At 36.7% G+C, this 23010-nt stretch overlaps 5 protein-coding genes across 6 annotated transcripts; all 5 read left to right on the forward strand.

Moving 5' to 3' along the window:
• Positions 1-249: 249 nt before the first annotated feature.
• On the forward strand, positions 250-2048 carry LOC113157235 (immunoglobulin kappa light chain-like). Of its 2 annotated transcripts, XM_026352581.1 has the most exons (5): positions 250-369; positions 479-1186; positions 1432-1545; positions 1667-1710; positions 1822-2048. In XM_026352581.1, exons 1-5 carry the CDS (start codon positions 312-314, stop codon positions 1918-1920), a joined length of 1023 nt encoding a protein of 340 aa, XP_026208366.1. In that variant the 5' UTR covers positions 250-311; the 3' UTR covers positions 1921-2048. The 2 variants fall into 2 exon arrangements, with proteins under 2 accessions (XP_026208366.1, XP_026208367.1); XM_026352582.1 differs by lacking the exon at positions 1667-1710 and having other exon boundaries at positions 1822-1902.
• A 2324-nt stretch (positions 2049-4372) lies between these two features.
• On the forward strand, positions 4373-6240 carry LOC113157231 (immunoglobulin kappa light chain-like). The gene is made up of 5 exons (XM_026352576.2): positions 4373-4432; positions 4543-5250; positions 5518-5634; positions 5754-5803; positions 5911-6240. The coding sequence occupies exons 1-5, from the start codon at positions 4375-4377 to the stop codon at positions 6025-6027; spliced, it is 1050 nt and encodes a 349-aa protein (XP_026208361.1). The 5' UTR covers positions 4373-4374; the 3' UTR covers positions 6028-6240.
• A 4182-nt stretch (positions 6241-10422) lies between these two features.
• LOC113157238 lies at positions 10423-12127 on the forward strand. The gene is made up of 5 exons (XM_026352584.1): positions 10423-10519; positions 10635-11336; positions 11436-11555; positions 11640-11674; positions 11778-12127. Exons 1-5 carry the CDS (start codon positions 10465-10467, stop codon positions 11877-11879), a joined length of 1014 nt encoding a protein of 337 aa, XP_026208369.1. The 5' UTR covers positions 10423-10464; the 3' UTR covers positions 11880-12127.
• A 3541-nt stretch (positions 12128-15668) lies between these two features.
• On the forward strand, positions 15669-18157 carry LOC113157240. Its single transcript, XM_026352586.2, has 5 exons — positions 15669-15729; positions 15855-16538; positions 16799-16921; positions 17027-17049; positions 17237-18157. The coding sequence occupies exons 1-5, from the start codon at positions 15675-15677 to the stop codon at positions 17354-17356; spliced, it is 1005 nt and encodes a 334-aa protein (XP_026208371.1). The 5' UTR covers positions 15669-15674; the 3' UTR covers positions 17357-18157.
• Positions 18158-20700: 2543 nt separating this feature from the next.
• LOC113157258 lies at positions 20701-22511 on the forward strand. The gene is made up of 5 exons (XM_026352619.1): positions 20701-20746; positions 20903-21244; positions 21506-21616; positions 21741-21775; positions 22370-22511. Exons 1-5 carry the CDS (start codon positions 20701-20703, stop codon positions 22490-22492), a joined length of 657 nt encoding a protein of 218 aa, XP_026208404.1. The 3' UTR covers positions 22493-22511.
• Positions 22512-23010: the final 499 nt, after the last annotated feature.

Consider the following 23010-nt stretch of genomic DNA (forward strand, 5'->3'; position numbering starts at 1 on the left):
ACTGGTTTTTGTATTCAACATAAAGATCTGTTCTTTACCGTTATCTTCGATCTGTTCTTTATCGATAGTTCAATTCCAAGATGCAGAGTTGTTATGTTACTTTATTTCACATATGAAACTTCTAAACAAACATAGTTGTCACCTCAGGTAGCAGTGAACATGTTGTGAACATGTGATCATACTTCCTATAGAGGACAGACAGAGTCACTTCAGGTCGGCCAATCAGTAGCAGTCTAGTCTTTCAAGAGTGAACCAAGTGAGTGCAAGTGAGAAACCTTCAATATTTTTCCACTCGACAAACAAGTTTGATCATGATGGCATCTCCAATCTTTACTGTCTGTCTAACATGTTTGTTCATGTGGAAAACGGGTAAGTTGCATTTTGGTGACTGGAGCTTTTATCTATTAGTCTAAAGTCTATAGCCACATGTTTTTATATATTTTTAAATATGTGTTTTTTGCTTTGCCTCTTATTTCAGCTCACATGGCTGATCTGACATCGTCCTCATCTTTTCATCAACTCACTGTTTTTTTATCTCCTAATGTCGGTGATAAGGTGACTTTGCCGTGTTTTTATGAAGGTGATGTTGCTGCAAGGCTTTACTGGTATAAACAAACTGTGGGACAGAAACCAAGACTCATCTCTACATTTTATAAATATAATGTGAATCACACTTTTTTAGATGAATTCAGTAACAATCCACGCTTCATGTTGGATACTGAAAATGGTAAAAATCACTTGACAATCACAAATGTACATCTTTCAGACTCAGCTACTTACTACTGCTTGAGTATCTATACATTTAAAATTGAATTTCTAGAGGTCACTACTGTCAGTGTGAAGGGTTCAGGTTTGAACATCCAGCCTTTGGTCCATCAGACAACATCTGAGACCATCCAGCCAGGAGACTCTGTGACTCTGAACTGTACAGTACACACTGGGAGCTGTGATGGAGAACACAGTGTTTACTGGTTCAAAGACTCTGAAGAATCTCATCCAGGAATCATTTACACCCATGGAGACAGAAATGATCAGTGTGAGAGGAAACCTGACACACAAACAAACACCTGTATCTACAACTTATCACTGAAGAACTTGACTCTTTCTCATGCTGGGACCTACTACTGTGCTGTTGCCTCATGTGGACACATTCTGTTTGGAAATGGAACTAAGTTGGACTTTGGAGGTAAGTGCTAGAAAAAATTGTTCCATTAGACGAGTTGTAAACAGTCGACAGTTTCATCTGTTTTTCTCTGGTGAGTTTTATTATATCTATTGTGATAGTTTAAAGATAGGAAGTGTTTCATGCTGTAGTTATAAAGGCATTTAGTACGTTTTGTGATTTCTGAGTATATTTAAAAAATACTTGTGAGTTCATTCTTATTTTCTAATGAAACTTCATAAAACCTTTGTTGACATATGGATGTGCAGATGGAGTGACCTCTCCAGTCTTGATTTATTCATTAAGTGGAGTGACATTCACCACCATCCTGGTTGTTTTACTGGTTTTCTTTCTGTACAAGAGTGACAGTGGCCAGTCTACAGGTAACATAAACTTGTAACATCTGACAGCTTGAAATGACTGATCATGGGTGTGTAAAAAAAAAAAAAAAAAAAACTTATCTTAAATCCTTATCTCTAAATCTTATTTCTGTTTTACAAGCAGAATCTAAATCAGGATGTACAACTCCATCCAAAACATATGCAGAGGTGAATAACATTTGTTCAAAGTAATTGTTGAATAGTTCATTTGCACAGTCTAATACTTGTCGGAAATGTTATCATGTTATACTGATATCTATTGATCTGTTGTGTTACCAGGGTGACCAATACAACAAACTCTTCTGGTACCTGACCAACAGCCTGAAAGGACAGAGGGATCAAACCTGGAGTGCATGCGTGTACCACAGTGTAAACTAGTAGAAATGGTCTAGCTATATTTGTACTTTGCTTTTGCAGAAGATAAGAACTTTATTTGTCTTTATCTACCTTTGTTCAGTTGTATTGTGGATATTAAAATTGATATTTTATAGCAAATAAACATCAACTTTGAAACACTCACACAATATGTACATTTGTATTTAATACAGTGGTAATTCAGGCTTTTTCATTTATCACTATATGATAACCTCATGAAAGTGTTGTTGATCTCACCAACTCCAGTAAACTTCTGACTAATGAAGCTCAACCATTTTGGTGCTAACTTAAATAAATGCAGTGTCACTGTGGGAAAATAGTGGTGTATTCAAAGCAGAAGCAACAAGTATTTCTGCAGTCAGCCTGTTGTTCACTAGAAATCTAACCTCTGACATTTTACAGCTATCTGAAATGTTTCATCAAGTCTGACCTCCACCTGTGCAGTACTTTGTTTACAGTATGGGTATAAAACTGAACACACACATTCAAAACATTTAAGGTCACAGTTGACGCATGGCAAACGCTGTGTACACAGGATACAACATTTTACACAAAGGGAATAAAAACACAGCATTACTCCCCACATCTCAGTCATGTAACAGTGTCCTGTATTGTAAATTAAACTTTAAACAGGATAAATTTCTGTTTTTAAAATGAGTGAGATTTGCAGAGAACAGTCTGCCATTAATCTGCGGGTCATCTCACTGATGTAGACGCTCATGTCCAGACTATTTCAGACTATTGCGACACCCAACTTACAGCCCTACCACCACACACAATCAAACCTCTCCAGATGGTCTCAAATGCATCAGCACATTTCATGTTTGATTAAGCACAAATGAGACGTCCCGCCACAGTTATGAACAGAAGTTTAAAGTCAGGCACTTGTCCTGAACTGGCTCCAGTGTTGACTTACCCAAGTTTCCTGTAACCAGGAGTTGTCTGTGTTTGGCTGCATTTACTTTTCTAAATGTGAGAAAACGATTTAAGACATTTTTTCATTCTGTCTAGAATAAAGAATACTTTATTGTTCCTCTTGGGGAAATTATTGGCCACTGGAGTAGAGTGACACACGCTGGAAAGTAAAAGGAAAGCTAAAGGTATCAGAAACCATCTATGTTGGTGTTGTTGACAGCTCTAATAGCTAATGCTACATGTACTGACAGAGGTCAGCTGGGGAAATTGTACTGATGGACATAATCGACAGGTGTCAAAACACACAGCTCACCACAACTTGCTGTGTATGAGTCTGTGTAGCTGCTGCACTGGCCTTTTCCAAACATACAGTGAACTGTTGTTGAGTGGCCAACAGTTCTATCACTGGCTTTGTTTAATCATCAATCAAAACACATAGTGCAGTGACTGGAAATATTCAGTTTAATTTATGTTGGACTTTAACTCAAACATTGCTGAAACAAACTGAAATAATTAATCAGAACTGATGTTTGTTACTGTCATACTTGTAATGCAGCTCTCTCACTGCAGCAACCTTTGTGGTTTTCAGCAGGATGTGAGAGTTTGTACTGACATAGATGGCCCCCGACGCAAAGAGCACTTGCAGTAAACAGGTCATGTTTTAAGACAACAACTAACAGAAACATTTCTCTGTCAGTTGGAATACGGTCTTATTTCTTCATTCATTGTAACTGTTATTAAATGTTTACTGTATATCTAAATTAAGAGAAATGAAGAGCAACTTGATACAGAAATGGAAAAGTCATCAGAAATGATAGGATTTGATGGTATTTGACATAAATTATTATCTAAATTAATTTTGCAATGAATTCAGTGGGATTGTAATTTTGATTGTGGGGATCAGGCAGGGGTGAGAGGCAGGGAATACTCTGGGCATGTTACTGGTCCATCATAGGGCTGTTATAAAGAGACAACTACTATTCACAGCTATGGTCAATTTAGAGTCACCAGGTAACCCTGACTGCGTGTCTTTGGACAGTGGAGGAAGCCGTACCCAGAGTACCCAAAGAAAACTCACACAGCCATTGGGAGAACATACAAACTTCACACAGGCTACTGGCCGATGTGTACACTATACAGTATAAATTCCTAAAACAGTAGGAATTAATACAATGATAGTGTTATTGCTCTGGAATAAAAATTGGAATATAAATTAAAATGAAATATATACCTGAATATTTTATCAACAAGAATTTAACATCCCATACCAACTATTCAACATTCACTGGTGTTTGTATTCAACATAAAGATTGGTTCTTCTCCATTAGGTAAAGTCCAATTCCAAAAAGCTGAATAGTATTGTTACTTTATTTTACATGTGAAACTTCTAAACAAACACCTCAGGTAGCAGTGAACATGTTGTGAACATGTTTCCTATAGAGGACAGACAGAGTCACCACAAGTCGGCCAATCAGGAGCAGCCTTGTCTTTTAAGAGTGGAGAAACTTTCGATATTTTTCCACTCGACAAACAAGTTTGATCATGATGGCATCTCCAATCTTTACTGTCTGTCTTACATGTTTGTTCATGTGGAAAATGGGTAAGTTGCATTTTCGTGACTGGAGTTTTTATCTGTTAGTGTAAAGTCATTATCCACATGTTTTTAATATATTTTTAAATATGTGTTATTTGCTTTGTCTCTTATTTCAGCTCACATGGCTGATGTGACATCGTCCTCATCTTTTCATCAACTCACTGGTTTTGTATCTCCTAATGTTGGTGATAATCTGACTCTGTCGTGTTTCTATGAAGGTGATGTTGCTGCAAGGCTTTACTGGTATAAACAAACTGTGGGACAGAAACCAAGACTCATCTCTACATTTTATAAATATAATGTGAATCACACTTTTTTAGATGAATTCAGTAACAATCCACGCTTCATGTTGGATACTAAAAATGGTAAAAATCACTTGACAATCACAAATCTAAATCTTTCAGACTCAGCTACTTACTACTGCTTGAGTATCTATACATTTAAAATTGAATTTCTAGAGGTCACTACTGTCAGTGTGAAGGGTTCAGGGTTAAACATCCAGCCTTTGGTCCATCAGTCAGCATCTGAGACCATCCAGCCAGGAGACTCTGTGACTCTGAACTGTACAGTACACACTGGGAGCTGTGATGGAGAACACAGTGTTTACTGGTTCAAAGACTCTGGAGAATCTCATCCAGGAATCATTTACACCCATGGAGACAGAAATGATCAGTGTGAGAGGAAACCTGACACACAAACATACACCTGTATCTACAACTTATCACTGGACAATCTGAATATCTCTCATGCTGCGACCTACTACTGTGCTGTTGCCTCATGTGGACACTTACTGTTTGGAAACGGGACAAAACTGGACTTTAAGGGTTAGTAACTTTATAACTAAGATCTATCTGTTTTCTGATGGGAGGTAAACAGTTCCATTCCTGTTGTTTCTTCTGTGTCTCAGCATCTAAAGTGAGGGTATAAGGGTGAAGGATGTGTTGTGTAAAAGTTGTAAAATCATTATTTTATTTATGTAGTAATGCACTAATTTGTAATTTTAGAGTATATGTATAAAAGTACCTTGCAAGCTGTTGCATTTCCTAAGCAAACAGTCCAAACTACTCTGTTTATGATATGTGAATCTGCAGGTTCAGAGAACTCTCATGTCCTGCTGTATCTTTTAAGTGGAGCTTTGACATTCACCACAGTCCTGGTTGTTGTACTGACTTTCTTACTGTACAAGATAAACAGCTGCCAGCCTACAGGTAACTCATACTTCTTATTTTATTCTTATTTATTATTATTAGACAGTTTGCACTAACTTTGGCTGTATTTGGGTTTTCAAATATTTTTATATATATATATATTTTTTTTTTTAAACTAGAATTGCAAGCAAGAATCTCAACTCCCTCTACAGCAAATTCAGAAGTGAAGGCAGGTTATCAAAACTTTAAAATTGGCATGCAGACACCTTTTAGAACCATATTTTATATCTTATGTATTGATTTTAATTTATTTTATTTGACATATTTTGTTAACAGGATTACCAAGGAGACAACCTTCATTACGCTGCTTTTAGTGCTAGCCTACCCAACAGATCAAGAAAACAGAGGAATAACACAAAGAATGAATGTGTGTACTCCAGTGTGAAGCAGTAGAACAGAACATGTTGTGTTTGTACACTTTAAGTGTCTATTTGGAAGTGTGATGTAAGTTTAGAAGAAGATATTGAGATAAACATCTTTTCAAAACTTTCCTCTAGTAAACTGTGGTTTAAAATATGTTGCTTTGTTACCTACAGAAAAAAACATTGACCTATAATTTGAAACATTTATTATGGTAATATAACAATAATACAAAGAATATTTGGAATATTATTTTAATTTAAGATGCACAAAAAGTTATTTTTGAACAATGTGGACAAGAACTGAAATAAATCAAATTATGACTTCCAGTGAGAATCAGATTGTTGAAGACCAGGTTCGCATTAGCTTTATACATCTATGGCAGATCATTTTATTAATTTATGTCTCAGAAGACTGTTTATGTTTTTGATAATTAAATTCACTGCATTTCTGTGCAAAATGGTCTATCTCTTTTCTATCTTCATGATAAATTGATTGAATCTATTGTTTTTGAATATTTAAGGAAAAGCACAAGTTAAGGTAGGTAATTGTACAGGATTTATATACTGCTGATAATAATCCTTATACGCTGAGTTTTTCATTTATTTTGTAGTGATTTTTATGGCTACTACCAATGGCAGGTTTGTGGTCTTTATAAACACAAAATATAAACATATACTAGCTTTAATTCATTTGTGGGCATCACTCATAGCTTCTCTGATCCGAACTGGAAAAGTCAAACAGACCTGTTTGTTAAGGTGTATTGTTATTTTATTGTTATGATGGTGTTTTTATAGTTATAGTGGATGACTTTAATATTCATGTAGAGGTTGATGTTAACTGCCTCAACACTGCATTTAATTCACTATTAGACTTCACTGGTAAACCTACTGTTTTAATCACACCCTTGATCTTGTTTTGTCATACGGTGTTGAATTTTATCATGTAATAGTTTTTCCCAACTCCTTCTTTGATCTGACCATTTTAAATAATATTTAACTTACTGTACTCAACTTTTCTACACCTAAGATTCCACTACAGCAGATGTTTATCTGAAAACACAGTTGACAAGTTTAAGGAACAGATTCCATTTTATAAAGCCACGTACCAACACAGAGGAGGCCAGTCATCTTAACTGTTTTCCAGCACATGTAGATTATATTTATCTCAATACTGATGCGCCTCTGAAAAAGAGCTCCGTGGTACAATTCACAAACCAGTAGACTAAAGCAGAGATCGTGTAAGCTGGAAAGGAGGTGGTTTTCCACTTATTTAATTTAATCTTGTCTAGCCCGGAAAGATAGTTAAATAACATATTTTAAAAAGCGCTCCATAAGTATTAGTAAGTATCAAACTATTATTCTTCATTAATAGATGTAAAAACCCATCTTTTCCGCACTGTAGCCGGGCTGACAAAGAGCCACAGCTCTGTAGAGCCATACACATAATACATTTCTAGAACTGCCTTCTTCCACCTGAGGTATATGGCTAAAATTAGGAGCATCCTGTCTCACAATGAAAAGCTGAAAAACTGAAAAACTAGCCCATGCATTTGTGACACTTCTAGACTGGACTATTGTAATTTATTATCAACAAGTCATCCCAATAACTCCTTCAAAACCTCCAATGAATCCAAAATGCTGGAGTGCCAGAGTCACATCCAGCTTTGTTCCATCAGTCAGCATCTGAGATGATCCAGCCAGGAGGCTCTGTGACTCTGAACTATACAGTACACACTGGGAGCAGTGATGGAGGACACAGAAATGTCCAAACAACCATTACTGATGATGTAAATACATATATACAGACTTTCACGTGTGTACACAAACCACAAATTTCCTCTGTTAGTGTGCTGACATAAATTGAAAGGAAAGGATGTATGGTGACAGGTAAAGACAGGGAACATACAAAGATGAAGCACTAATATTAAGGAAAAACTGTCTAAATACAGAAAGAACCCTACAAATAGCAAACTTGAGAAACATGTTAAACTGTCTGACAGACATGTAGAATATATTAATATTGTTGCTTACTGTATCTAAATCAAGCTCAGCTTCCTGGAGCACTGCCATTTTAGCCACTTACATATTTATTGCATTTCTGAACTTGGAGCACATCACATCCTACTACGTGTCCCAGAATTTAAGTGGTGGTGAATTTAAGTGGAGTAACTCAGGACAGAGAACAGAACACTGTTGACTATCTGTTCTGCTTTTACCTGCCACAATGAGAAGCTGTAACACGTTTAAGCAACTGATCTCCACCTGCAGCATCAATGAGAATGACTTCTTTGCCTGAGATAAGCTGAATAGAAATGCAGCACTAAAGTCACTGTTTATTTGAAGTCTGGGTCATGGAGATCCTGAACTGTTTCTCTATAATAAAGACTATATTCTTGAAATTCAACTATGCTGTCTAGCAGAGATGGGTATTAATGGTAATACAGTACTACTCCATTACTTGTATGGAGTAATGTACTTCTTTGAGTAGTTTTACTGCAACATACTTTTTACTTTTACTTTAGTAGATTAGTGAAAAAGAGGCTCTACTCTTACTCCACAACATTCAGATACACTCCACTAGTTTCTTTTCTAACCATTTATTCTGCAAATGTATTTGAGGCTAATAAATATCAATTTAAGTTTCTTAAACTTGTAGTTAGTATAATTAGTAGTTGAAGAAATGTGGCAACCACAATAGTTTGTCAGAGGAGAGCATCTTAAAAGCTGTAAATGATACTGACATACATTAATCTTTATAAGAATACTGCCATTTAGGAGTTACCGTTGAGGTTAGGGTTAGGAGTGTGTCTGTGACAAAACCACAAGGTGGCAAGAGTTGAAGAACAGGGAACTTTACATGTCAATCTGCAGCAGCTTGCAGCCTATACAGTAGAAGAGTGAGATTAATGCACAGACATTAATTCTTCTAAAACCTTTTATCTTTCCACAGGCCTTGAATTCATCAGACATCACCTAGACACAGAGTTGGATGATGTCAGTAAAAGCAGCAGCCACTCTGATTAGGACTTTGGGCCACTGAATCAATGCAGGCAGTTGTACCAAAATAAATAAATGAAAAAAAAATACGGACTATCTAGACTTCCATAGGGCATAAAGACAAACAAAACTAGAAAACAAAAAGGGCCTGTCTGTCTACTCTACAAAACACACAAACAAGACAGGAGTGGCATCAACCGCGTGACCTAGTGTGTTCAACAAGTTGTACCTACGTGTTGCACATGTGCAGAGTAGCCCAACTTACCTAACTCCTGCCTCCCACCACACACCACTTTACAGATCAAACAGCACAGTAGGGCCCAGGCTGAGGTTCAGAGAGAGAAAGCCTGCAATGATCTTTTCCTGCACAGTAGGGTACACCTGAAAGAAGAGACAGGAAACACAGAACACAGAACAACATTGTCACCTAACTTGGCTCGTAACACCCCCACCCATCAAGAACCAAACCAAGGGTTTTGACTAGGTCATGTTAGGAAGGCAAGTCTCTTATTATTTATGTTGGCTTCTTTCATTAAAGTCTTCATCTCCATCACTGTACCACTTTCTGAAAGGCAGTCTTTATCTTGTTTTGTCTTTCAAAAATAAAAATAAAAACTAGTCCTTTGTATGTGTGACCAGTAGTTACAGTTACATGTTTGGCAGCCATAGTAATTATGACACAAAGAAATAAGAAAGTTGGAATGGATGATTGAGCATTAAAAAATCTTTTTAACCATGACCGTTTTACAAACTAACCATGTATTTGTTTCGGTAACCATAACAACAAAAGATCCTGTATCATTAAGAAAGTACTTGTTTACGATGAACCATAATCTCTCTATTACATCTATGTGGTTTTGTGCCTGAATCTAACGAAGATAACCAAACCAACATGGTTCCATTATCAAAACTATGTTTTTGTCAACATTTCCATGACAACTAAGGCCTGCTTTTGTTATTGTACTGTCCTGTAGCTTCTAGTATTGATATTTCAAGAAACGCCTGCTGCCACACGGGCACTATTTTAACATAAAGGTGCTATTTAGAGACACTTCTGGTCACATGAGAGGGAATGAACTGGTAAGTCTGGAGGACTTGCTTTGGTTAGCCTTTCTTGTACTTTTTCAAATAGAACTAAAAATGTAGAATTTCACTGGTTTAACACCAGTGTGGTGTTAAACAAGGAAGGATTAGTAGGCATTTATATTATATAAATTATTTCTTATTATGTTACATATTTAATATGTGTGTTCAAGGCCAATTTAAAAAGTAATGATTCTCTTCATACACTGTACGGAAGTCAGTCTACTCAAGAAGCCAACTTGACAGCGTAGGTGTCAGTGAACATGTGACCATGTTTCCTTGAAAGGACATATAGTCACCTCAGACTTTCCAATCAAATACAGTCTTGTCTGTGAAGAGTGGAAAAAAAGATCAAGGCTCTTTTCATTCAAGTCAGCTGTTTCACACAATGGCATCTCCAAACTTTGTTTTCTATCTGGTAATTTTGTTCTTGGGGAAAATGGGTGAGTAGTAGCTCCAAATTTTAGAGTGTGGTCATTTTCAGTGTCATTTTCCTACTTCATTATAAAATTACAATATATTAATTATGTGTTTGTTTTGTGTCACCTGTTACTTTAGCTCACATGGCCGATTTATCCTCATCTCTTCACCAACAAAGTGGCTTTGTATCAGCTCATGCTGGTGACAGCGTGACTTTGAGATGTTTCTATGATAATAATGTGGTAGCAAGGTATTACTGGTACAAGCAGACCCTGAGACAGAAGCCAAGGCTCATCTCAACCTACTATGTCTATGATGAAAATGGCACCTTTTATGATGAATACAAGAACGATCCACGCTTCAAACTGGATACTAAAAATGGTCAAAATCATTTAATTATCACAGGTTTACACTTATCAGACTCAGCTACTTACTTCTGTGCCAGTAGCTATGCATATACGTTTGACTTTGGGGAGGAAACTACTGTCAGTGTAAAAGGTTCAGGTGTGAACATCCAGCCTTTGGTCTATCAGTCAACATCTGAGACCATCCAGCCAGGAGGCTCTGTGACTCTGAACTGTACAGTACACACTGGGAGCTGTGATGGAGAACACAGTGTTTACTGGTTCAAAGACTCTGACGACTCACCTCCAAGAATCATTTACACCCATGGAGACAGGAATGATCAGTGTGAGAGGAAACCTGGCACACAAACACACTCCTGTATCTACAACTTGCCAATGAAAAGCCTGAATGTTTCTCATGCTAGGAGCCACTACTGTGCTGTTGCCTCATGTGGACACTTGTTGTTTGGAAATGGAACCAAGGTGGAGCTTATGCGTGAGTAACTGCAAAACTGTTTCAACGTCTAAATATAAGATTACTCCCGAATTGAATATAAGATAAACCAAGTGAAGATGCTGCTTTGTTCCTGTGCAGACAAGGGAAACACTCGTGGTTTGGCGTATTTCTTGAGTGGCACTTTGGCATTTACCACCACCCTGACTGTTTCACTCTTTGTGTGTATCTTCAGTAAAAGAAACAGCTGCCAATGTACAGGTAAATGTTACAGTGAGTATTTACAGTAAAATGGGGAAATACCGAAATTTGCATTATACAAACAGAATTTCTATGGTTTTTCAGAAATTGATGCAACATATTCAGCTACAAATGTAGAGGTATTTATTATATGTATTATATATGTTATATATTATTTATATCAAAGTTCATGTTAAATTAGTTGTAATTTTTCTACTTATTTGTTTTATATTTCATTACTAGGGTTACCAATATGTGGATAATCTCCATTACAGTACTATAAAAGGAAACAAAGCCAACAGATCAAGAAGACAGAGGGAAGACACAGAGGTGATGTACAGGTGATGATCTGTAAAGTATCTGATTTTTATAGGAAAATGTGACACATATGACATATGTTAATGTGAGTTGATTTGTCCCTGATTTAGCTTCAGTCAGATGACTGAACAAAAAACATTGTAATGCTTATTAAGAAAGTAGTTTTATTTCAGAAATTAAAATTAAATTTGGTGACCATGTAGCTTTGTTATGTTTCTACGAAGGTAATGCTGCAATGCACATGGAAAGAAATCACAGCTGATCACATTGTAACATTGTACCAACAACAGAACAAAATACTTTAAATAAACTGAATTGTTAAGTGTCTAACTGAGTTCTTTACTGTCTAAACACAACTATATTTTCATATTACAACTGATGGTTGCTCTGTTACTGTCCTTGAAAACACTGATGTCCTATTCTTCTCTGCGGAGTTACTAGAATGGAGACAACCTCTTTAACATTGCTTTATGGGTACTGGAGATGAACAAATCAAGAAGACAGAAGAACTACTCCTGCACATGTGTACTTTAGTGTAAAGCTGTAGAGCTGTGTTATGACTGGCTTGTGAGAAGAAGAAGAGGAAATGCATCAGCCATTACACTTTCCTTGCACTTGATATGGTGTATGTCAAGAGTGTAACACTGAAAAAACATTCAGTAATAAATTAATCTATGATTATTATTGCGCATACTAGACAAAAATGTTAATGGGGTGTAAACTGTAATGGCAAAGATGGTCAAATAATATCCACTTAAAAAAACTTCAAGGCCCAAATCAATGTGTCTGTTTCTTAAAAACGGAATAATTAAGCTTGTGATGATTAAACTTATATTAGAAAAAGCAGACTGAACAATCAGTCGCCCCTTCACCTTCATGTAAGAGAGAAAAACTGAAAAATATCACACTAACTCCAAAAACTGCATTAGTTCTTTTTTACATGTTAGATGCATATCTAAGCCAAGCTGAAGAACTAAAAAGTACACTGGAAGAGCACAGCAGACAGGAGGGATTGAAGAGTGGTGTAATGTTAAAAATGAGACGTGCTGCTGCTTAGCAATGAAACTTAGGCCCGCCTAAGATGGAGCTAGCTTTGTGTCTAGCTAGCACCATGAGATCAGATCTTATCCGATCAGCAGTGTATTTACTGGCCTGCTATGATTCAATTCAATTCAATTCAATTCAATTCAATTCAATTCAATTCAATTCAATTCAATTCAATTCAATTCAATTTTATTTGTGTAGCGCCAATTCACAACAGAAGTTTTCAAGGCACTGTACAGTGTAAGGTTTAAGACCTTACAGAGTATAACTATACAAAAAAATGATATAGAAAACCCAACAATCCAATTTGAGCAAGCTTTAGGCAACAGTGGAGAGGAAAAACTCCATTCAGAGAAAGAAACCTCCAGCAGAACCAGGCTCAGGGTGGGCGGCCATATGCCTGGACTGGTTGGGGTGAGTAGAAAGATTTAGATTTAGATGATATCATAGTTATCTAATTATGTTCCTTGATGCTTACTTTGATACATTCACTGCCCCCCGACCATCTCACTTTTCTCTGGTTAGAGAGCATACAAATAGACAATTTAGCCAGACCACAAGTCAAGAAATCACAGGTTGGCAGGCCACTAAAATTGACTGTTGCAAAGCTTCAGTGTCAATTGTGACCAGACATTGTGGAAAGATAAAATGTGGCCCTCGTCTAGTTCTCATATTTTGCTAGGTTTGGGAGAGTGGACATATTTTCAATGGATCTAAGAAGTAGCAGGTTAATCTTTGACCTATTGTGGATGATCATGAGCCAGATAAGCTCTGCAATAGGCTGTATTACTTTAAGTTACAACACAGTACATGGCTGTTTTAATAAGGGTGTGTTAACTGTACCAGTGAGACAAAAGATCCAAGAAGTTCAATTGGTGGAAAAAACATATATATTTAAAGTTTATTGGACAACAAAGCACAGCACACGTCAACTTTTTAAAAAAAGAATGTGTTTCTGAATATTAGGCTTTTTTTTACTAAATGAGTCCACATGAAACATTTAATGTGCAGAAAAAGTCTTGCAGTATGACCTCACCGATAGTAAATGATGAGTTCGATATAGTACAATAGCCACAAACCTCACTGGTGAAGTGTTATAATGACTGACAACAATGTAACTAAGTACTCTGGTGATGCAGAGTAAAGAGGAGGGCTTCATTTAACAAACTCTTACTGGTGGTGTCACAAAGGGCATGAAACAGACAAACATTACAAACACTAAGTAATCGACAGTAAGTTGAAAACATTAGTGTCACATGAGAAGTCATTTAAGTAATTCACAGGTGAAAAGTCAACATAGCTTAAGGTACAACTTCAGATGCAACTGGGCGTGCATAAAAAACAAATCCCCTCCCCCATCTATTAATAGTTTACTCTAACCAGAAACACCAGAGGGTGGGACCTTTAAACTAGCCAGCTCTCAGCACTGACTTCTGTTCTGACTCCTGTGGTGAACTGAGGTGTGATCTACTGCGAGCAGGTTTCCGCTGGTGGAAACTTGAGTCCTAGCATTTACACAGGAAGACTGGCCTGGGGCCTGCAGAGTACAGCAGCTCAGACTGAGGCTAACACTAAACTACTTTAAAAAGGCAGCAGTGTGGGAAAGAACGTCATGGTTAATGTTCTAACAATGCAGTAGCAAGTAAGAGAGCAGAGTGTAATTTTATTTTAACCAGTCACCTTTTCAGTCATTTCCTTAACAAGTTATGACCAACATATATGAGCTGATTGTAAAGAGTAAGGAACAAACCAATTAATGTTGTTTCTAGACTCAGAGAGCAGAAAAATAAAGGGCAGCATTAAACTACACACACACATACACAAACACAAAAGTGTAGGCTAATACAGAGCCTAACCAATCAAGGCAGCCACCGCAACTTGTGTTACTGCAACACATCAGTAATGACATTATACATGTGTGGAACTGCAACATGTTCCCGTACACTAATATCTAATTTTGGATATATAAAGGAGTATTGGAGCATGTGGCACAACACATCCTGCCCACTGCACATAGAGTAAGAACCTAGTATTTAATATAACTTGATGACGATTAGGAGATTAAATTTGTTTGTTTTTAGTTGTGTATGACAACACACATGCCTGTTAGAGTATGGGTGATCCCTTTTATGTCTTTGTATGTGCAGGTAATGGTGTTCAGACCTTCATTTGATCAAGCAGGAGGAACTGGGCCCAGTGCTCCTGAGCAGCCATTAAACATTCCCTTCACTCAGTCTACGGCTGCTGCTCTTGCTTGTCGCATTTGGTTTTGGGCTTTTGGTTTTTCTCTTCACAACAACCCTACAACAAATTCACCAAGCTTCCAATGACATATTTCCTGATCTACTGATTTAAACATATTATGTTTATATACTTAGTTAGAATCTAATTAATTAATTTAATAATAATAACATTTTTAACATATTTTTGAAACCTGGTGTCTCTCCCATTAATTTTTCATGGTTTTGAGCCGTGCATGAAACTTAGCATTTACCTAGTTGCAAGTGAACAGTCATAACAGTTTTGAACGTAATACTTCACAATCACTCGCTATACTTCATCATTTACAGTATATGTGATTTTTATTATCAAGATTTATGTTGTTGTTGTTGAATGAAACTGAAGGACCAAAACTATCAAGGCAGAGGGCATTGATCATGTGTTTACTGTTTCCACAACATAAGAGTGAATCTGATTGGCCAGTGAAACACAGTGTTCTCTGTGAAGAGTTGACATCGTATATAGATTGAATTCAGTCCTCACAGTATTTGAAGCACGATGACGCCTCCAAACTTTGCTTTGTATTTCACCTGTCTGTTCATGGTCAATATGGGTAAGTTGTGTTTTGTAACTTTTACACTTTATCATATATTTATTTTCCAATTGTTTAAAGGCATTTTATAATACACATCATTACAACACTGTATCAATAACTTCCTCATTTCTATTTCTCCTCAGCTCAGACAACATGTTTAAAACAATCATCGCTACATTTTGAATCAGCTGATGTTGGAGAAAGTGTGACTTTACAATGTCTCTGTCATGATGATGTAGCAGTGATGTTTTACTGGTACAAGCAAACTCTGGGACAGAAACCGAAGTTAGTGTCTACGTTCTATAAGCATAATAACAAAGGCAGCTTTCATGATGAATTTCAGAACGATCCGCGTTTCCTATTGGATACAAAAAATAACTTGACAATATCACATTTGCAAATTTCAGACTGGGCTACTTACTACTGTGTAAGGAGCAATTTATATCACTTTGAATTTTGTGAGGGCACTACTGTCAGTGTGAAGGGTTCAGGTTCAAGAATCCGAGCTCTGGTCCATCAGTCAGGATCTGAGACCATCCAGCCAGGAGACTCTGTGACTCTGAACTGTACAGTGCACACTGGGAGCTGTGATGGAGAACACAATGTTTACTGGTTCAAAGACTCTGAAGAATCTCATCCAGGAATCATTTACACCCATGGAGACAGGAATGATCAGTGTGAGAGGAAACCTGACACACAAACAAACACCTGTATCTACAACTTACCACTGAAGAACTTGACTCTTTCTCATGCTGGGACCTACTACTGTGCTGTTGCCTCATGTGGACACTTACTGTTTGGAAATAGGACCAAGGTGGACTTTGAGGGTAAGTGACTTTATGATGCAGGTTGTTCAAGTTCTTCTGTAAATGATTGGGGACATATTGAACCTTCATTACCTTGACCTTAGTTCAGCCGAGTGGAAAGTAATGTAATGTTTCTATTGACACATAAAAATTATTTAACTGGACTGTAGAATTAGCTTGAATTTTTTTTTAAAGATATTATTGCTTTTGTCCCCATAACTTCTAATTTTTCTTACTGTTTTTAGATCTAAACGTTTCCAATATTTTTATAATTTCTACAGAAAATCCAGGCTCCTTTGTCTTGGTGCATGTCCTCAGTGGAGCGTTGGCATTTACCACCCTCCTGGTGGTTTTACTGGCTTTGTCAGTGCATAAAATGTACAAAAACAACTGCCAGTGTACAGGTGAATATTAATGTTTGAAGCTTTCAGCAGGTATTGAGTCTATATTTATTTTGAACTAATGACTTCTTATTTTGTCATAACCTGACTCCAATCTAACCTTTTCAGCTACAGCTACTCCAAATACAGAGGTATGTATCAAGTTTACGAAGTTTTTATGTATTTATTTTTTAGGAAAGAAAAAGCAATTTATATCTTCAAGCACTGTTTCACTCTCACTTCCATACAACAGTTCATGTCACTGATGGAGTCCATGAGTGTCTGTTCTGTGTTGCATATTATATAGCAACATTTAATGGTTTTAATTTCTGTTACCAGTTATGTCAGGATGAAGACAACCTTCATTATGCTGCTCTAAGAGATCACAAAGCCAACACAGTCAGGAGACAGAGGGATGACACCTGGAGTGAATGTGTGTACTCTGGTGTAAAGCTGTAAAGTTGGACATGTTTCTGCGTGTCCTCTAAATTCAATAAACATACTGGTTAATAAAGTCTTCAACAAATCCTTGCCTTGCAGTGCTTCCACTAAGAAAAACACTTATCTTCTGCCAGAATGTTAGTTTGAATTGAAACAATCCTGTGGTCAATGCATCACTTGTTGCTTGTTGATTTTGTTATTTAATGCTTTAACAAACCCAGAGATGTGCAGTAAGATGCTCTTTACAACCTCTCTGCAAAGAGAGGAGATCTCAGAGTCATGTTTTGTCTTTGTGGTTTCAAGCAGGATGTCATGACACCAGTGTCTCTCAGTTCTTCTCCCCGTAGACTGTACTCATTACCACTGTTTTAGAATTGTACTATGTAAAATGTTCTCTTACTGTAACATGACATTACTTTATGGTAAAGGAGAAACAGGACATAAGATAACTCTAACGATACAGACATTAAAAGAGGAGTCGTACACACATCAAGAGCAGTCATTGTGAACTGTACTTCTAAGCCTCCCTGATGACATCATCTAGGTTTTCCTGACTATTTTTACAGCATTCTGCATCTCAGGCCAGAGCAAAGAAGAGCAACACACACTGGTGGCACTGTGGTGCATTGCAGAGGACCCCTCTGTGTTTATTAAATATCTGTAGCCATCACTCAGTAAAAGGATCCATGTGAACATCTATAAAGTGAGAGCTACTGTAAGAATTTCTGCAGGTGCCACAACTGCTGTAACTCCATTAATTATTCAGGTTTATGAATTGAGGCACAGAAAGATGATCTGTCCATATGTAACATCAATTCATATAGGCCTAAGTATACTCCATACTGTACCATCATTTTATTTTACTGTGTGCTTCTTTAAATGAATGTGTTATTATTATTATTATAAATGTATTATTATTATTATAAATGTATTATTATTATTATTATTATTATCATCATTATTATTATTATTATTATTATCAGTATAAATGTATTATCATTATTATTATTATTATTATAAATGTATTATTATTATTATTATTATTATTATTATTATTATTATTATTATTATTATTATTATTTAAATGACCAATCTGTTGTCCGTGGACAGGATAAGTGGTTTTCAGTTTTGCTGTTAAATGGAACGTCACATCCTGTTTGCAGCAGTTACATCATTGTAAACATCATTACAGTCATGACTTTTCTAATTATTAACAGTAACAGGCTGTCAATTTCTTTCTTTTAAGTAACTCTGTAATGTGACTAAAACTACAACATCCAGTTTATTAACAAAACAGTAAAAAAGATATAGAAGTGTGATTCTACTGACTAGTATAGTATTCTACTTTCTCTAATGGTTTCCTGGCTTAAAAAATATGGAAATGAACAGTCAGTTAAGAATATTGGTAAAAGGCTTAAACCACTAGTTCTGTGCAGCTGACAGAGCTGCTTCATAACACAGTTCAGGAGCTGTCCAGAGGGGAGGTGCTGAAATGGTTTGCCACTTTTGTAAAACGTGAAAATCGTCCTGCAAAGGCCACAAATACCCAGACTGGTAATTCCTGACTGGCTGTAGAATTAGCACTTCATTGACATGACCAGGGGTTCAAGTGGGCTGGAGTGCAGCAGAGCTCAGCTCCACTTCCTGACATCCACAGGGCAAACAAATGTTGCTGAGCTTAGTTTCCTTCAACATGACAGTGTTGACACTTTTGTTTTGAACACTGCTGTGCTCTGACTCTGTCTCACACTATAACAAATGTAGAATGTAGACAAGTTTTCTTTGGAAACTGCTTGTGTGTTCAACCTTCTCATTTAGTTTAAGTCATGACTTGGTTGATGATAAATTGAAGAGACAGATAATACACATGGTCACTAAAGAGCCCAGAACAACTTCCGAAGACATTAAAGGTGAAATCCAAGTTCAAGGTGCTAACACTAAAAAAGCTTCTTCTACTTATAACTGCTCTGTCATTAGAAATCATCTTTGATTCATGGCTGTAAAGAATGAAACCTTTCAAAAAAATGGATACTGTTTGAAACTAATTCCTTTACATTCAGAATCAAACATCACTAGCTCTAAGCTAAGTGAACATTTTGAGCTAAATGAATAACTCTGAGGACTTTACCAGTTGTTAGTGATGTAAACCAAGAGACAAACAGTTGAAAGTTCAAGAGAGTCCCTGTTCTGCTGATGGAGAGCCACTAAGATTCTCATCTGTGCTGTTTGGTCTTCATCATCTTTGATGTGCAGCTTGGTTCCACTAACAAACAGTATCTCCCCACAGGAGACCACAGCACAGTAGTACAGGATCAGGATCCAGCATCAGAGGAGCTCAGGTTGATCTTCTGTAAATAGTGGACACGGCTCTTTGGAGGAGCCTCTGGTGTAGAAACTTGTTGACACTGTTTTCAGTAAAATAACCTCTTTTCTGCACTCTTCTGTCTATTAGAGGGTAACTTACAGTTTAATGGGTAAAAATGAACTGATATAATTTTCACTTGGACATCTCACTGACATGCTGCTTCCACTTTATAATTACTTGATTAGGTTAAACCCTGGACTGAAGTGATGAAAGTATTTGTTTGAAATGCTGACTGTGCAGCAGGAGTGAACGTACGGGGGCAAAGAGGGCAGCTGCCTACTGTAATGTAGGGGGACACGTTTAAGTGGTCCAGTAATAAAAGATAAGTGATGACATTGGTAATTATAAGGTTACTGTGTGTGTGTGTGTGTGTGTGTGTGTGTGTGTGTGTGTGTGTGTGTGTGTGTGTGTGTGTGTGTGTGTGTGTGTGTGTGTGTATGTGTATGTGTGTATTTCAGTGGGATTGTACTGTCTGGCATTTTAAGCTGCCATTTCGACCAGGTACAGACTCACAACTGATTTAACATGGTCAAATACATTTAGTTCAATCTTGGCTGCTATGGCTGTGCTACATATGTGCACAGTAGCAGATACTGACATGGAGTCATTCATGTGATTTACAAGTAGTACAAGTACCTCAAAATTGTACCTAAACACTGTACCTAATTATTTGTTGTGTCATCCACAAACTTAATGAGGAGGTTTAAACTTTGCAGTCATAGTTCAGTAGAATGAGAAGTATTACTGTGCCGTTTATTTATGGACCTTAAATCTATCTTTGTCTGTATTAATATTTAGGAGTCTGAATTTAAGAGATGAATAGTTGTCTTAACTGTATATGTTAGACCTGTTTTGTATCAAATTGCATCTGGTAGCGATAATAAAGTGGTGAAACAACAGAGCCACCTAACATGAACTATTAAATACCCCGCCCCTTTCCAATGAAGTCCTCTGACAAAATATAAAGTGCGCTTGCTGTGACACGGGTACATGCACAATGAGGAGTTTCACCCTAATAACAGCTTTACTTCTCTACAGCAACAGTAAGTACTGGTATTAAATTATTAACACTCAGCTACAAATACAATGCTGACCTTTTTATATCCTGTAAAACTCCTTTAATTTGAACTATTGTTACTTATCCAGTATCTCATTAACTTATTAGTTTAAAAAGATGTTCTAAATTGTGTTTTTTTCAGGCTGGATCTCTGTGTCTGGTTCTGAGTCTCAGACTGTGGAGGTCCAACCTGGTGAAGAAGTGACTCTGCTCTGCTCCAACATTTCCAAACATGCAACTCAGACAGACTGGTTCAGAGTCGTCAACAGAACCAAGCCACGCTGTATCTCCTCTTTGTATAGGTCTGATGATGAAGCTTCGTACTGTGATGGATTTCAAAATGGATTTGAAATGAGCTCCAACACGTCGACTGTCTTCCTTAAAATCAAGAGAGTGGATTTATCAGACTCTGGACTGTATTTCTGTGGATTTTACATAAACACACATACAGTCATTACCAGTGTAACATATTTAAATGTTCAAGGTAAGATCCTAGTTATGTCTAACATCTTTTTAGAACTATTTCTCAAATGGACTGTCACAAAAGTATAAAAACAAATAAAAATAAGACTTGACTTTATATCATTTCCTTCTATGTTGAAAGGGAACTGTGAATCTGAGGATGAGGTCAATTGTGAGACTAAAAGTAAGTTTCTCCTTCCACTTTAAAAATGTCACGTAAGGCAACTTTAACTGTGTCTGCAGCATCCAGTCCACTATAAAGAAGTGTTGTACTTTGTTATAGATGATCCTGATGGAACAACAAACCTGATGACTGTGATCCTCTGTGGTCTGACTGTTTTCCTCAACACAGTCATCATAGGTCTATTTGTTAAAATCAGGAAACTTAAGACAGGTACTGTTGATTTATAATTTGTTTCACATTGTCTTGTAAGTTGTGGTAACAGGATGATACATTCAAAGTAAAATATATGATCGGTACAAAATAACTAATCAGAAATGTCTCTTTTGCCATTTAGCTGTGACTGAAAACCCACAGCCCAAAAGAAAAAAGGTAAACACATTTCTACTTTTAAAGTTTGATTTAGAATTCAAAGGAATCAGAGGTTCAGGAAAACATGCATGAAATTTAAAGATTCAAAGAAGCTTTGTATTAATGCCAGAGGTAAATTGTTTTACCTGGTTACAGTTGTTCTCAACTCAGACAAAGAAAAGGAACCACAACCAGAAAAGATCCACATCAACACAAATACACAATAACATTAATACAGAGAACTCAGTATAGATACACAGAATATGTAAGATTGATGAAAATAGGTCAATAATTATAGTCCAGGGTGGAATAACAAGAAGCCTTTAAAGAGGGGGGAGGAATTGTAAAGACTGATGGTCACAGGTAGAAAGAATCTCCTGGGATGTTCTGTGCAGCCATTTTTCAGATTTTATAACTAATTCAACTTCTGATTGTCTAATGTTGAACTGACAGTTGCTCTTTATTCAGTTTGAGAATATCTGCAGATCTGAATATAAAGAACATACCTAGTTCACACAGTTCCTACAGTTCACAAAACCACAATTTTATTTACATGTTTATCTCCACTATGTCTGTAGCGTAGTGTGTAGTGACTCTAAACATTCTGCTTTACAGAATCTGGCCTCAGATGACCTGAACTATGCAGCTCTAAGTTTCCTGGAAAAACCAAAGAGAGTCCGTAAGCCTGCATCAGAGAGTGTGCTGGAGCCAAATGTTGTGTACGCTGCCACCAGATGAACTCAGGAAACAAGTGGAACTGCAGCTCAGAGTGGAACTGATTCTTTATTATATTAAATATATTATTATATAAAAGAAAAATAAACTTCTACAATATATGAACATGTCATGTATTTCTAGTACAAAACAATTTTTTTTTCAAAGCACAGTCAGTATCATGCATATGATTGTTTTTAGACTTAGTTATTAGAATTAATAACTATAAGATAACATCTGTAATGTGATCACAGAAGAAAATTACATCCATGACAATCTTTATAATTCAAAACCATCTGATCCACCAAAAAAGACTCCACTAAAAATTAAATTGTGGTTTACAATGCATGACCCCAAGACCTATCTTCACACGACCCTGCACAAATAACATAAAAGTCCAGGACTTCCGTAGTTGACTAAGACTAAGACTCTGTGAAGCGTGGAATCTTCACACAGGTACAATTTTCCTTACTAATAACCCAGTGCGTGAATTTAAATTTGCTTTGATCAAGGTCTTATATATTTCCATCGTATCAGCTGCT

Source organism: Anabas testudineus, chromosome 18 (assembly GCF_900324465.2).
Source record: "Anabas testudineus chromosome 18, fAnaTes1.2, whole genome shotgun sequence".
Lineage (NCBI taxonomy): Eukaryota > Metazoa > Chordata > Actinopteri > Anabantiformes > Anabantidae > Anabas > Anabas testudineus.